Raw genomic sequence first — 14,564 nt, 5'->3', positions numbered from 1 at the left:
TTTATATTCATTTGTTAGTGAACAAGTGATAGAAATTATTTTTCTTTTACTGTTTACTGTGTCTTCATGATCTTAGTAGTACATGCTTGTGGTTTATTTTTATTGTATTTATTTCTGAAAGAAAGCTTTTAATGGCTATAATTATTTGTTGAAGTATAAGGAATGGTGTCCTTCAGTGACCACAGTTTCTTTATTATACTTGCCGAAACAATTTTTCTAAAACGTTTATTTTAAATATAAACCCACCGTGGAGTGTTACTCTAGATTGTCATCATAGTTTAGAGACCCAGGGTTGTTGACCTGCCTGACCTCTGAGTGTCCATGGAATGGATCCTGGACCACTTGAAGTTTTGTGGCTCATTGGTGCTCTACCTCCCTGCTCCATATTCACACTCGGATTCTACATACAGGCCATTAGTGTTACGGCAGAAACACAGCTTGCTGTGGCAACTGTCACTGCTTCAGTTTTATAGGGAAAATTTTTTTCAGCACTTTGATTCTAAAAATATATGTATCTTGTTTTTAGGCACCATCGTGCCTGATTATTCAGATGCCTCGATTTGGAAAAGACTTTAAACTGTTTAAAAAAATTTTTCCTTCTTTGGAGTTAAATATAACAGATTTACTTGAAGACAGTAAGTATACGATTTTTTAGTTTGTTTTGTTTGTTTTTCACAAATAAGCCCGTCTCATTAATTATGAGTCAGAGTCTAACAGGATATGGTTCTTCAAAAAGGCAGTTGAGTATCTGAAGGGCCTGGCAATATTAAGCCGGTACTTTCAGTTCTGAGTATTCTAAGAAAATAATCAGAGATGAAAATAAATATTCTATATGCAAATGTATTTATTGTCACATGATTAAGAAATTAGAAACAATCTATATGAGAGGAGAGTAGTTAAATGAATTATGGTGTATCTGTACAATGAAACTACTGCCATTAAAATTCTTGTCTGTGAATACCAAAATGTACAAAACTGGTTATGACCTAATGTTAAGTGAAAAGGTAAGTATTTGGTCCTTTCTCTAAGAGGACCCCTCCCTCACACGCACACGCAAGCACACACACACAGGGTTACGTAAATCGGCAGATATAAAATTTTTGGAGGAAATTCACAGCAGTACTGACAGTGGTTATCTCGTACTAACTGAAATTGCAGATGCTTGCAGTTTTCTTCTTTATACCTTCTTGTATGTTTGAATTTTCATCTATAGACATTTCGTAATTATGTGAAAAGTCGAGAATATACTGTTTTTTTAAAAAATTGTCCCTTGATCAGAGAAAATGTCTTTTTAAAGATATCCTGAGCCCACAGAGATACAACATAACATTTATGGGGTTGGGGAGGGATGCACATGTTGAGTCCAAGTTCTCAGTAAAGCTTACCTTTTCCTTTTAGTCATGTTAATGGAAGAATGCATGTTTAAAGACCCCATAATCTCTCTCCCCCCTCATCGTTTTAGCCCCCAGGCAGTGCCGGATATGCGGGGGGCTTGCCATGTATGAATGTAGAGAATGTTATGATGACCCTGACATCTCCGCTGGAAACATCAAGCAGTTTTGTAAAACCTGCAACACTCAAGTAAGCCTGATGTCACTAACTGGATATTCTCTTTTTGAATAGGAAATGATTTGTAGTTGAAAATATTTCAGGTTTTGAAAATTTTTCAAAACCATTATTAACTTGAGCTCATAATTAAGTGGTACTGCTTATGTGTCTTCTGTGTTCCCTGGTGGACTGTTGAGAAGTACTCAGTTACTGTTTATGGGGTTGAATTCAGTGAGAGTAACTAGGGCTGCCTCACCAGAAACACAGAGTTTGGCTCGTCAGTGACATTCTCTCCCTGCTCTGTTTCAGGTTCACCTTCATCCCAAGAGACTGAACCATAAATATAACCCGGTGTCACTTCCCAAAGATTTACCTGACTGGGACTGGAGGCACGGCTGCATCCCCTGCCAGAAGATGGAATTATTTGCTGTTCTCTGCATAGAAACAAGCCACTATGTTGCTTTTGTGAAGTATGGGAAGGATGACTCTGCCTGGCTCTTCTTTGACAGCATGGCTGATCGGGATGGTATTTTATTTTATTTTATTTTATTAAAGATTTTATTTATTTATGGGAGAGAGAGAGAATGAGCAGGGGGAGAGGCAGAAGGAGAGGGAGACACAGATTCCCTGCTGAGTAGGGAGCCTGATAGGGGGCTTGATCCCAGGACACTGGGATCATGACCTGAGCCGAAGGCAGATTCTTAACCGATTGAGCTACCCAGACACCCTCAGGATGGTATTTTAAAAACTTTTTTTCTATGTATGGCACTGTTTTAGTTTGTAGTAGCATAGTTCATAGTGGATAGGCTGTTCTGAATAATAGAAGAGCATATATGAAAAGCCTCCCAGGTGTATCTTGGTGACATCATCTTCACATCTTAAAATGCATATACATCCCTGTTACTAAATTAAGGAATAATATCATTGTGATATTTTGACACACATGTGGTTTTTATTAAAAGAAGAATCGTTTTTAAAATCCTTATTTTAGGGCTCAGAGGTTTTCCTTTCAGCTTTGTCTTCTCTTACTTTCAAGGTCCTCTCCTTTTCTATATGATCCATAATCACTATTTATTAAGTGCTTATGCACCGAGCTCTCTGGGAAGCACACTGAGTCATTATACTGAAATCCCTGCAACATGGGGATTACTGCTCTTTTCCTGTTATTAAAGCTGAAGTTGAGGTGCCTGAGGTCCCATAGCTTGTATTTAACTCCGTCTTTCTGACCTCAGTGCTTATGTTTTTTTATACTACACTACGTTGTCTTCTAAATGACAAAGTGAAGAATAGAAATAAGTACCTTCTTGGAAAAATAAGCCTATTCTGCATATAATGTGCTTCTTCCTGAAATGGGGAGGATGCTGCACCTGCTAGGCCACATTCGAAGATGCTTAGGCATTATTTAACAAATATGTAATGAGCACATGTGCAGTATCACAGGCTCTCGTGTTAACTGAAAAGCATCTAGGGGTCGGACATTTGGAAAAACGATTGAGAGGCTGGACCAGGAGAGCTTTTCTGGGAGTGCCCCAAACCACACCAGCATCCTTATTCAGTCTGTGAGGCAAAGTCTTGCAAGACTTGCACAAATACGCATTTAAAATTTAGAGAAGTGAAAATAGTACTCATTTTGCTAGGTGTGCTCTAAACTGGACATCTCATGGTGAAAGTGTACAGGGGTGCTTCTGTCTGGAAAGGGACATGGGATATGAAGAGATGGATATTGTTCGATTACATATATGGAACACTATTCCCTCACTGAAAACAGAGAAGCCTAAAAAGCAGGGTTTGGATTTTGCTCAGGATATGCTTTCTCTTACCGGTTTTATTCCATTGGCCCCAGAATCCTTTCAGAAACCAAGAAATGAGAACACTGTCAAGACTTAAAAAGAGGCTTGAACTTCTAGGAATCAGAAGTGACATAAGGTCCTTCAGATCTTGGAAATCAGCCTCCTCTAAATTTAGAGTTGTAAAATCGCTTTGGTAGGGCAGGGCAGCAAAGGGGGTTAGATCTCAACTGCCCTAAATAGAGCTCGTCCTCTTTTCTTCAGGCGGCCAAAATGGCTTCAACATTCCTCAAGTTACCCCATGCCCAGAAGTAGGAGAGTACTTGAAAATGTCTCCAGAGGACCTGCATTCCTTGGACTCCAGAAGAATCCAAGGCTGCGCACGAAGACTTCTTTGTGATGCCTACATGTGCATGTACCAGAGTCCGACAATGAGTTTGTACAAATAAACGGGGTCATCTGGGCAGGGGCAGCACCGATGGCAAGATCTTAATGTTGCATTTTACCCGAGCTGGCAGTTTTGTTCAGCGTCCATTGCCGGCAATGGATGTCTTTGTGGTGGTGATCCTTCTGAAAAGGATTCCTATGTTTAAAAAACAAATTGCTTTTGTGTTCCTGAAGTATTTAATAAGAAGCATTTTGCACTCTAGAAAGTATGTTTGTGTTGGTTTTTTAAGAAGTCTAAATGAAGTTATTAATACCTGAAGCTTTAAGTTAAGTGCATTGATCATATGATATTTTTGGAAGCATAAAATTTTAATTGTGACAGTTTAAAACCTCTTCTAGTCCATTGAGAATGTAAATAAATGTGTCTTCTTTATGGACCAAGGATATGAAATCATTTCTCCTTTTAGCTAATGGTTGCCTTGAGGAAGAAATATGTTGGTTTTATTAAGAGTCTACTTTTAATCCAGTTATGAAAATTGTACTGAGTTTGATTTGTTAATTCTCTCCTCTATAGTGCCGACCCCTGCATGTCTGCAACCCGCTGAGCTCCCGTGTTTCCGCAGTAGTGGCCAGAAAAGTACTTAAATTCCATTACTGGTGTTGTTTTCTATTTGTTCTGGTTTTGAGATATCTCAGTGATTTTGTCATAAGACGTCTATTTTTGATGTAATTTTCCTGGGGGATTCGAACAGACAGCAACTGAAGCTCTTCATTCACATTAGTAACTGTCAGCTGAGAGATTTGTTTGTTTGTTTGTTTGTTTTGTTAAGGCTCTCTAACTATTTTACGGAACAGGGCATAATGAATTTCATTAAATGGTTGGGGTGATAAATAGATTTCTATACAAATATATGGCCCATCAGAAAATAAATTTGAATCTGCAATACTCATTAAAATCTCCCTGAAGAGATGTGTTGGCTTTTCTAAACCTCTCCCATTGTGAGGAAGACCGTCCAGAACTTCAGTGAGGTCAGCTAGTCTGCTCACTAAAAATCCAGCTTGATTTTATGGGAGATCATGGCAGTTACGAATCAGACACTTGATTGAAGTGTTTGCAGCAGCTTCATCCTCCTCTGATTAAATAAGTAAAACATGGATGTTTCCTTAGCTCATGTCCACAGTGCGTGTCTGGACCACAAGTGGATGTTGTAGCCTAGAACCACAGATTATAAATGTCAGTGACGTGGAATGTGCTGTGGCCTGTGTTTTCTCTGAGTGTCCCTTTGTGGTATTGTTGTCCTTCTGGAAAGACTTCCTAACCGTAGAGAAAGAAGAGTTGTCATGTGTATATAGCATATGACTTCATAAAACATTCAATGTAAAAAAAAAAAAAAGCGGAGAGAATCTTTACAAACCCTGCAATTAGTTGTTTTAAAGTCACATTTACCTTTGGTTCTATCATTCCATGTTGCTAATATTTTTATTAGTTTTATAAATTATAGTAAGGTATAAAAACTCAGCTTGTAATTTTTTCATTTTTAAAATGAGAAGGTACCTAAATTTTGCATGAGGTTTTGCTAAGTGCTTGGGTACAACAGGGAGGTGGACACGGGATCAAGGGTTGAGGGTGAAGAACCCAGGCTGTGGGGCTGGCACTGCCCCTGTCTACCTTGGGTAACAAGGGAGGGGCCTGGGTTGCACGGTACCTGAGGTCTCCTCTGGCTGTGAACTACAAGACCGGTCACCCCTTAGTAAAGAGGTCTTGAGTGAATAAATGGATGAATGAGCTTATCAGTGTTTTTTAAGAGATCTGGAGGAATGACCAAGAATCTCTTTTTAGGTAAGACTGTATTTAACAGTTAAAAAAGAAGGGAAAGATCCTTTTCTTTTGAACAAAATACAAGTTCAAGGTCTGTCCTGCCTGGCCTCTTGTAGCAGAAGGCTTGAAGAGGACCCATCTGGATGCATGCATGCATGCACAGGTTTCCTCCCAGGGTGTGGAGGCTCTTTGGGAGGGGTGGGGGTGGGGGAGTCACTTCCATAAATTATTTCTGAGAACATTTCCTTCAAGTAGAACCTTCTGTCCTCTTTCTCAATAAGGGGTTGCCAGAGCCAGCCGGGGTGCTCTCTGTGGAGGCGTGGGGCTCTTCCCCTGGCCCTGGGTGGTCCCTCCTTGTCCCCGTCCCAGGAGAGCTTGTGTGGCAAGTGGGCACCCTCAGGGCTGGGCTGTATGGCACTGGTGGCTCATGTACCTGTTGACTTATTTATTTTTTAGCCGTAAATTTCCTTTAATATTTTCCTGTTGGCTTTTTAAATGTTTTGGTTATCCCCTTTTCCATATTCTAGCTAAAATCAAGATGGCAATGGAGTAGAATTATTTATAACATGGCTTATGATTCATCGCTACAAATAGAAAATATAACAAGTCCTGTTCACCCACCTCCCAACTAAATTCACACTTGTAAGTGTGTGTGTGTGTGTGTGTGTGTGTGTGTGTGTGCGTGCATGCGCATGCGTAGGGGGAGGGAGGGAAGAAGTGATGTAGAGGCTAAGTGTGTATAGTCCCTCACAGTCAGCTTTATAAAGGAGTTATAGTTTGACTCCATCCCTGAAAGAATGTTTTCTAAGACTGAGAAAACACATGGGAAACCAAGAGAAACAGTAACAAAAGTCAGTAATACACAGTCGTTACAATTGCTAAGGATGATCTCCTTAGAATAGTTTAGGATTTTTGTAATTCACATTTGCCAAATGTTATAGGTAAATGGCTTCTTTCTATCCCTTGGATTCACTTATTTTTTCATCTAACACATAATTCAGGAACAAGAGGAAGATATAGTGATTAATCTTATGCAACTTGTATTGTCACACAAAGTCCTGCTGTTTGAACGTGGCGTCTTCATAAGTTCAGGCTTTCCTCCCTCCTCAGGTAGATCTCCACATGCAGCTAGATAATTTCATACCCACTTGGCTAATCAGAGACAAGTGAGCTGAGAATACAGTAGTAGGCCTCAGCTGAGCAACTGCCCACCGATAAGTATTTATTGGACATTTATCACCAAGGACTATGTCAGAAGGAATAGGAGACGTGGTCACTGCTTTTGAACAGCTTAGCACCTACTTCTGACAGCAGAATCCCTACTAATGGTGGCTTCAGCGTCAGAGCCTCCAGTCTCGGGGAAAGCCCTGGGACCCAGTAACAGAAAAAGTAGTGTAGGGGATGAGAGACCTGGTTCCACCCCTCTCTCTGGCACTTGCTCTGTTGGCCTTAGATGACTTCTTTGCTACTTTCATGTCCTCTGTATAAGAAGGGGGTTGGAATGTCAAATTTTATAGAAAAAAAATATAAGCTTCTGGGTCCCAGGTCATACCTGCTGGATCTGAGTCTTCATGATGAGTGGAGCTTAGGAAATTTGTTAGTAAAAGGCTCCACCAGGTGAGCCTGATGACCAGCCCGATTTAAAAACTACTGAACTAAAAGATCTCAAAAATATCTTTTATGTGATTGTGTGATTGTGTAATGTTATCGCATTAATTACTTTATATAAATATGGGTAATTGGATGTTTATTACATTATTTATCTGTGTTTACATAGGAATTTATATAAGGAATGCATTTGAGTATACATACCTCAACCCACTGTTTCCTAGAGGTTTTAGCAGTCTTTGGAACACACACAGATCTTAAGAGGATATTTGATAATATTTACCTGGACATTTGTCTTCCATTTTCTTTCTCTGGGGGAAATTGAGGCTCACCCTGGGCACCAAAAAAGTGGAAAAACAAAACTGTTATGCAAAATTGAAGCATTATTTCATACTGTCTGCTACTTTATGAAGAAAATTTTAACATCATTTGAGAAGATTTTTCTCATGAAGTAAAATGTCCTTGTTATAGTAGGTGGAGTATATGTTTCAAATTAAAAATAAGATCTCCTTCTCTGGCAGTTAGTGATGTTAACAACACACCCACGATTCCCCTTCAATGAAAATAATACTTGAATCCCCCAAGGCGAGTGGGGGGAGTGGAGGAGGAGAATGTATGAAAATGGAAACCCGTGTGCGGAGGAGAGGGTGGAGGAAGAGGGCAGGTAAAGTCCTCACAGCGGATGTGGTGCGGGGTGTGGGGGGCTCCATGAAGGCAGGGTTTCCGTGTGCCCCCTGAGGTCATGTCACTTGGCCAAGACCAGGCTCGTAGTGGTTGAGGCTTCCTGCAGGGAGTTTCCATGGCACTTGTCTATCCTTCCAGAAGTTTTATTGGAGGGAAAAGAGAAGAAAGGACTCTTCATCTTATTCTGCACACTGGGGCAGCTGCAGGGTCTCTGTCGAGTCAGGGAGCAGTGCTGGACCCCTAACCAGCAAATGTGGCCAAAGAGTGGAAACGTGGAGAAGGAGCTATTCCTTCCTCCCCATCACAGTCAACGCCGGCATTTGCAGGAGGTCACTTGGGAGCCCTGCTTGATTTCCTGACCCGTGTTGTTGGCCCATTTGTGTTTGACCATATGTCTCTCATTCTCTCATAGAGGTCCAGGCCTGGGTGGGGTTGGGGTGAAGAAAGGCCAGTTATGGGGAGGGTGGTCCTTCCAGGCACCACAAGCCTCAGATCTCTCTTGCAGTCTTAAACACTGTCCACTTTTGCTGTGTACTTTTTCTGGAGAGATTATGTTGGAGACTCCACTGTCCTTGGTTTTATTTTGTGAAATGGCCTGTAGTACTGTCAAAGTTTAATTCCACAAGAGTCTAGTGTCCTGTCACAAACATTCACTTTTTTTTTTCCCCAATCCCATTTGAAACTTCCCAGGGAAGTTGTGGTTATTCATAAATTGGTATAAAGGAGCACATTTTGTACTGCATTTTGCATATCTGGTATCTTGTTGAGTTTTTTTTTTTTTTTGGCCTGAAGAACATCCTGTATTTATGAAGATATTCTTTAAAAATAACACCCCATAAAATAACCCTTTACTATCAGATTGCTCTGATTTAGCCTTAATTTTGTTAAATTTTTTAGAGATGAATGAAGTGCTGCTGTGGAAAGAAATGTACTATATACTATTTCTGTATCATTAAAATTAAATTTTTATGGTTCCTTTTGCTTGATTTCTTTGGGGAAGGGTTTTGGCTTACAGGAAAACTAGGATTGAGTACAACTTCTTATGTTGTCACAGGTGACAGGGAAGAAGGTACATTTGTGGGAAAAGCCTTACCTGAAAGCACATACGTTTTGTCCAGCCTCTACCATCTTTACGAGCATTCTAGAAAACCTCGCAGAATTCTGCTCTGGGTGATGTGCCAGTGGCCTCTGGGTTACCTCCCGGCATCGTGGTTCCCTGTTGTTTCTTGAAGTAACTGGGCATTTCCAAGCTCTGGCCCTGATTAAAGCACAGTTCTGCAAGTCTCTAAACCACTCCAACTAGCAGTTGCCCTCCTGTGCTCCATCGTCTCTAGACATGGGCACAAAGCTGTCGACTCGAATAGTGTGTCCCAGTCCCCTACAGCTGCCAGGGAGGCGGTTCAACACTTTGCTGTTCTGTATAATCCAGAGAAGTGATTACAGGATGTTACAAAGGCTGACACTTCATCTTCTTCTAGATACTGATAAAAACAAGTCTTCCTCAAGAACTACTTGGAGTTCAGGTCACTTTATGCCAAGGTAGGGAAGCCAGAGTGGTTTAAGCGATACTGATGATAATAGTACATTCAAGGGGCGCCTGGGTGGTTCAGTCAGTTAAACGTGTGCCTACGGCTCGGGTCATGATCCTGGGGTCCTGGGATTGAGCTCAGCGGGGAGCCAGCTTCTCCCTGCCCCTCCGCACTGCTTGTGCTCTTTCTCAAATAAAATCTTTTTAAAAAGTATATTCGAGAACCTTCTTGTTTCAAAAACCTACAGCTGAACCAACACATTGGTGAATAACATTGCAATTTTCAGACTCAAGGGTTTGTGTCCTTTCTCATAGATGCCATTCTTTGGGAGTCTTACGTTAATGTGGCAGTGAGGGTTTATGTTCTTGTGTCCACCTGTGGCTGGGGACCACCCAGTGAAAATGAGTCCTGGTCAGAGGAGAGCTGACCAGCTTGGCAGAAAAACCACCAGCCCATTCTAAGCCTCCCTTCCTGGGGCCAGGTTTGGTGTTCTTCTGACTCTCGGAGGCACGTCGTCCCCCATGAAAGCCTGCAGGGTGGGTGTACGGCCTAGAGCAACAGTCATCAATCCTGGCTGTTTGCTGAATTCAAGCACAGAGACTTCAGACATACATGCCTGTGCCTGCCCAAGCTATTGGTATCTGCAGACAGGGCCAGCCAGGCATGTGGTATTTTTTGAAGCTCTTTGTCCAATGTGCAGCATGATTGGGAGCCACTTGTCAGGAGGAATGGAGTTTTTTTGAGAGATGTAATCTTGTCATTCCCTGCTGGAACTTTCTGCTTTGGAGAAGACAGAGGATCGTGGACTTGGACAAACTCCCAAGGGGAAGTGGAAAATCCATTGTAGAGCTCCTGGCCTAGGCTCTTGAGAAAGGGCCTTGGGGACGTATGTTGGACATGTTTGGCAGGCAGGAGAAGAGCATTTGGAAGCAGAATGAATTTCACTGCTTTTGAAGAGGACTTGAATAGAGATACCAAAGGGCATGATGAAGATGCTCTTCTCCCCATTCAGGAAATATTCCAAATGGTGTGTAAACAGATGTTGTAAAACAAGAAGACCCACCAGTCTGATTAGGTAAGAAGTAAGGGGAGTTCTCTGGAAGACACTCGGTTTTGCGGGGCAGCCATGATGCTGAACTGTGGACAATCACGCCTGTGTGAGTTGCCAGCTGTGGTGGACTGTTGTGCAGTGTTGAATGTCATTGGAGGGGGAAGTAGTTCCTGAGGCCTAAGCAAAGAGTTAGATGAGCGAAGACTGATCTGGACAGCATGAACAGACTGGAATCCACCCGGTGGTGACCATCACAGATGCCCAACTAAGTTTGCAGATTGTGTCCACTATTTGGACCTCACTGCTTTCCTAGGAGTTCATGCAGGCTCTTGAATCTCATGCATGAAACCATTCCCTTATCAATAACCCTCAAGTCTGTTTTAAATGCTGCCTTTTCCAAAGAAGTTTGTGGTAACACTCGGGGTTGAAGAGTCGAATTGGAAGGTGACTTTGCCTGGGGTGCATTATTGAGTCCTTGCTCCCAACCCCTCCCCACTTTGTGAGGTGTCGAATGGGACCTCGGAGGTCGAGGCTTGCAGGTGCCAGTCAGTGGCAGGCAGGGTCTTGCCAGCCTGTGGAATGAATGAGATCAGGCCTTGGACCATGATGTGTGGCTTCTTAGCTGCCCGTTCTAAATAGCTACAGAGAGGCAAAGCTGCTCCCTGGAGTGTGGCAAGGTGGGGTTATGATCTTGCCATCTATACATTTTAAACCAGTGTGTGTTTTACTCTTTCTGGGCATCCTGCAAACGTTAGACTATTTAGTAGACGTATTTCCAAACTGTGCCCGGTAGGTCTCCCCCTGTGGGCGGGATGGGGTGCTGCAGGTGGAAAGATAAAGTGCAGTTCCAGCTTCCAGCTCAGAGGTCACTTCCTCAAAGAGGCCTTCTCTGCACACCACGATAGCTGGTGGTGTGCTGGTAAAAGTTTAACCACCACCTCTCTCGGGTGAGGAAGAGCCGTGATCTGTAGCCTCTGCTGATTTTGTGGTGTAAATACTCTCACCATGGCCAATGGTGAGCCACCAGTGTGCCTTTGCTACAGGTGGATTTGGAAAGAGAGGCAAATATGATTGCACGTAAGTATGTAGCGTTTCCTTCATGGGTATAGAGAGACATAAATACCTGAGCCCAGACCAAGGTCAGCTCCGCCTGTTTTTGGAAATACTGTATTGGAACACTGTCCTTTTTCATTCACATCACATATCTACGGCTGCTTTTGTGCTCTCGTGGCAGAGCTGAGTGGTTACTACAGAAACTGCCCCACTCAGCTTAAATTATTTACTGTCCAGTCCTTAACAGAAAAAGTTCGCTTTAAAAAAAAAGAAACAGTTTGCCTAACCCCAGTATAGGTAATTGTAAAATATAAGACAATTTGGAAGTGATGCGTTTTAAATAGAACTTATTTAATCAAATTTAATGATAACTTTTAAAATAGAACCTGTTAACTGTAAGCTTCCATAATTTAAGAATAGATGTGTTTAAGAACTGGCTCTCACAATTCTTGACAATGTAGCAATCGCCTCCTGAGAGTCCCGGGGTTACCAGTGACGTCATTGAAGATGCACCTGTGGGCCCGGTGTGGGCCCCGCACCGTTCACTCACTCCAGGGCGCCTCTGGTGCGGGACCTCATGGTGAATTGTGGTCTCTTTGTGGTAGAAGCAGGGGCTTCCTCTAGGTCCCTCGGCTCCCTTTCCTTAGCACCTTGAACCTTGCCCAGCACAAAGTAGGTGCTCAAACATTTGCAGAATGAAAGAGGGAAAATTTTAGCCTTGAATGCATGGAAGCCACCTCATCACTTGTTGATGTGGCCAGAATTAGGTCACTGTCCCTTCATCTTTTGAGATAATGCAAGAGGTCCCGGCCTCTGGCTCCCCACATAATGTTTCTGCTGAGAAGGGGAGACCTCAGAGAACTTCCCTCATGAATCTCTTGAGATGAACCCAGGCACGCCCGGTGCTCAGCGCACCCTGGTGCTCAGCAGCCCCTGAGTGAACGGTCGCCCCGACAGCGCAAGCAGTAGTGGTAGTACGTATACTCGCGAATTTGAGAGACAGGTTGCAAGCCTAAGCCACACGTCTCTCTCCACCTCGCTTCTCTCTCCAGATCGCATCTTCAGGTTGCTTTTCCAGAGGTAGACTTGCCTGTGCAAACGTGTCCTCTTGGCGCAGCACCGCCATCCTGTGGTCGTAGTGGGTTGTGGCATCGTCCCGGCTCCTCACGCCCAGCTCGCAGCTGCAGGCAGGCCCAGGTTTGGGAAGCCGCAGGTGATTTTTGAAAGCCAATGCGGCAAGGAGTCAGGGCTACACGGCAGGTCCCAGATTACGTCCAGGAGGGTGCAGGCTTCGTCTGTGTCATTTCAGGACAGCTGGCCAGTGTGGGGCGTTGCTGCTTGTGCCTGTCCTCTCCAGCTCTTTCCGTCTCCTCCCGTCTCTCCGTCTACCTTGAGCTCTCAGGTGGATTTCTGCTTATTTCAAACGAGTTAGTGCCATCTACTGGACGAAGGCTGTAAGGTCGGATGTGAGGTCTCCAGGATCTGCGGAGGAATGAGTTACAAACCCTTGGCTTTATGGGAAGAACGCGAGCAAATAATAGGATCTTGAAGTCAAGCCCCTTAATTGTTGCACATTTCTCTCTTCACTAGAAACATTCTTCTAAGAGGGAAGATGGTGCGGGGGAGACTCTTAGTGTGGGCCTAGTGGCTACTGTACTAAGGTTAGTACACCTACAATTGCCAGCGTCTCCGTGAAAACTGGTCACACTCTCATCAAATTTTCCTAAAGGGTGGGCTGCAGACCACCTGCATCTGGGTCACCCGGGGCCTTAAGAAGGCAGGCTCAGAGTCGCCTGATGGCCCCAAAACGTACAGAACCATACAGATTCTCAGAGCCGGGCTCTGGAATCTGCATTTTGAGCACCTAACCCTTTTCTTCACCAAGTGAATCTTATATGCATTTAAGTTTGAGAACCACTGCCCTAGACCCTGCCTTTGGAAAAAGACTTTTCTTTCATCAAAATCTGGAAAGAGTTTGCACTTGGATTAAAGCTTTAATCAGCTGCTTTCTGTGCTAGGGAGAGCGCGCATCTCTTACAGAGACACGGTTCACACCTTCCCTCATCCTGTGCGGTGGATGGTTACAGACCCAAAGCCCCTGGGCCAGCGCCTGGCACGTCACAGGTGCTCACTCCGACGCTGCTGCCCCTGCCAGCCGCGTCTCGCCCACCCCCTCTCACTCCTGCTCTGCTCCGCAGGTGGGGTCAGGCCAGGCTGCACACCTGTACCCAGGCTCAGCGCAGGGCTGTTGGAAAGATCCTGGCACTGGTCGTCACCACCTACCTGGGTGGCTTCTCTCTGAGCCTCGTTTCTCCATCCCTAATACAGCAGCAGCGTGCAGGACCGTGTGTCCTGGACAGCCAGGACAGGGAACCCGGATGGAAGTGTGGGGTTGATTGCATTCCTGTGGGTGGCCCAGTGGCCTGGGGTTGGGGGACTTGAGGGTGGGGGCTGAGGCGCAGAAGGAGCCACACAGAACCCTGTAGCCATGGGTCCCGACAGGAAAAAGGCACGGCTCTGCCCTGAGTGAAGCATGTCTGCACCCTGGGCCTTGGTTTCCCCACTTGGTGAGCATCCGGCCCTGGGTTAGGTGCTTCCTATGTACACTCTCTCGTGCTTGCCAGAGCCTCCTCCCCAGGTCCCAGATGAAGACCTCGAGGCCCAGGCGGGGCCAATGGGATTTGAACTCGGGGCCGCCTGGCTCCAGAGGCCTGGCAGTGACTCTAAAGTGGGGGTAGTGTTGGGGAGTTGGTCCCAAGACAGTTCCCATGCCTGCGGGATGGGGCTCCATCCAGTTGCCCCTCCAACAGGGTGCCCCTGTCTGCCAGATGAGGGCTCAATCTGACGCTCTGTAGGTGCAGCATGAGGTTTGGAACCATTCTCGGTGAGGTTCAGGGAACGTGCCACCACCCTGCCAAGGACAAGGGGGCCAAGGACCATCCCCCTTTCATGGCAGCTCTGAGCTGGTGTGGGATTTCGGGATCCCCAGGCCACCTGCTGCAGGCAAGGCTCTGCGTGGCAGCCGAGAGCGGGAGCCCAGGCCCCCAGACCTGTGCGGGGCCCTGGAGACACTTTGCTGCCCGCCCCACCCGCTGGGC

The 14,564-nt window shown here is 44.7% G+C and overlaps 1 protein-coding gene across 10 annotated transcripts in view; it reads left to right on the top strand.

Moving 5' to 3' along the window:
• Positions 1-8,808, top strand: part of CYLD (CYLD lysine 63 deubiquitinase) — a 72,417-nt gene extending 63,609 nt beyond the window's left edge. For all 10 annotated transcript variants that reach the window (XM_072750249.1, XM_072750253.1, XM_072750257.1 and 7 more), the window contains 4 exons: positions 527-635; positions 1,463-1,581; positions 1,858-2,074; positions 3,600-8,808. In XM_072750249.1, the coding sequence (XP_072606350.1) occupies positions 527-635; positions 1,463-1,581; positions 1,858-2,074; positions 3,600-3,784 (630 nt within the window). In that variant the 3' untranslated portion in view covers positions 3,785-8,808. The remainder of the gene's footprint in view (positions 1-526; positions 636-1,462; positions 1,582-1,857; positions 2,075-3,599) is intronic.
• Positions 8,809-14,564: the final 5,756 nt, after the last annotated feature.

This window comes from Vulpes vulpes, chromosome 2 (assembly GCF_048418805.1).
Source record: "Vulpes vulpes isolate BD-2025 chromosome 2, VulVul3, whole genome shotgun sequence".
Lineage (NCBI taxonomy): Eukaryota > Metazoa > Chordata > Mammalia > Carnivora > Canidae > Vulpes > Vulpes vulpes.
Note: the sequence above shows the minus strand (reverse complement) of the source record. Positions and strands in the feature narration are given on the sequence as shown.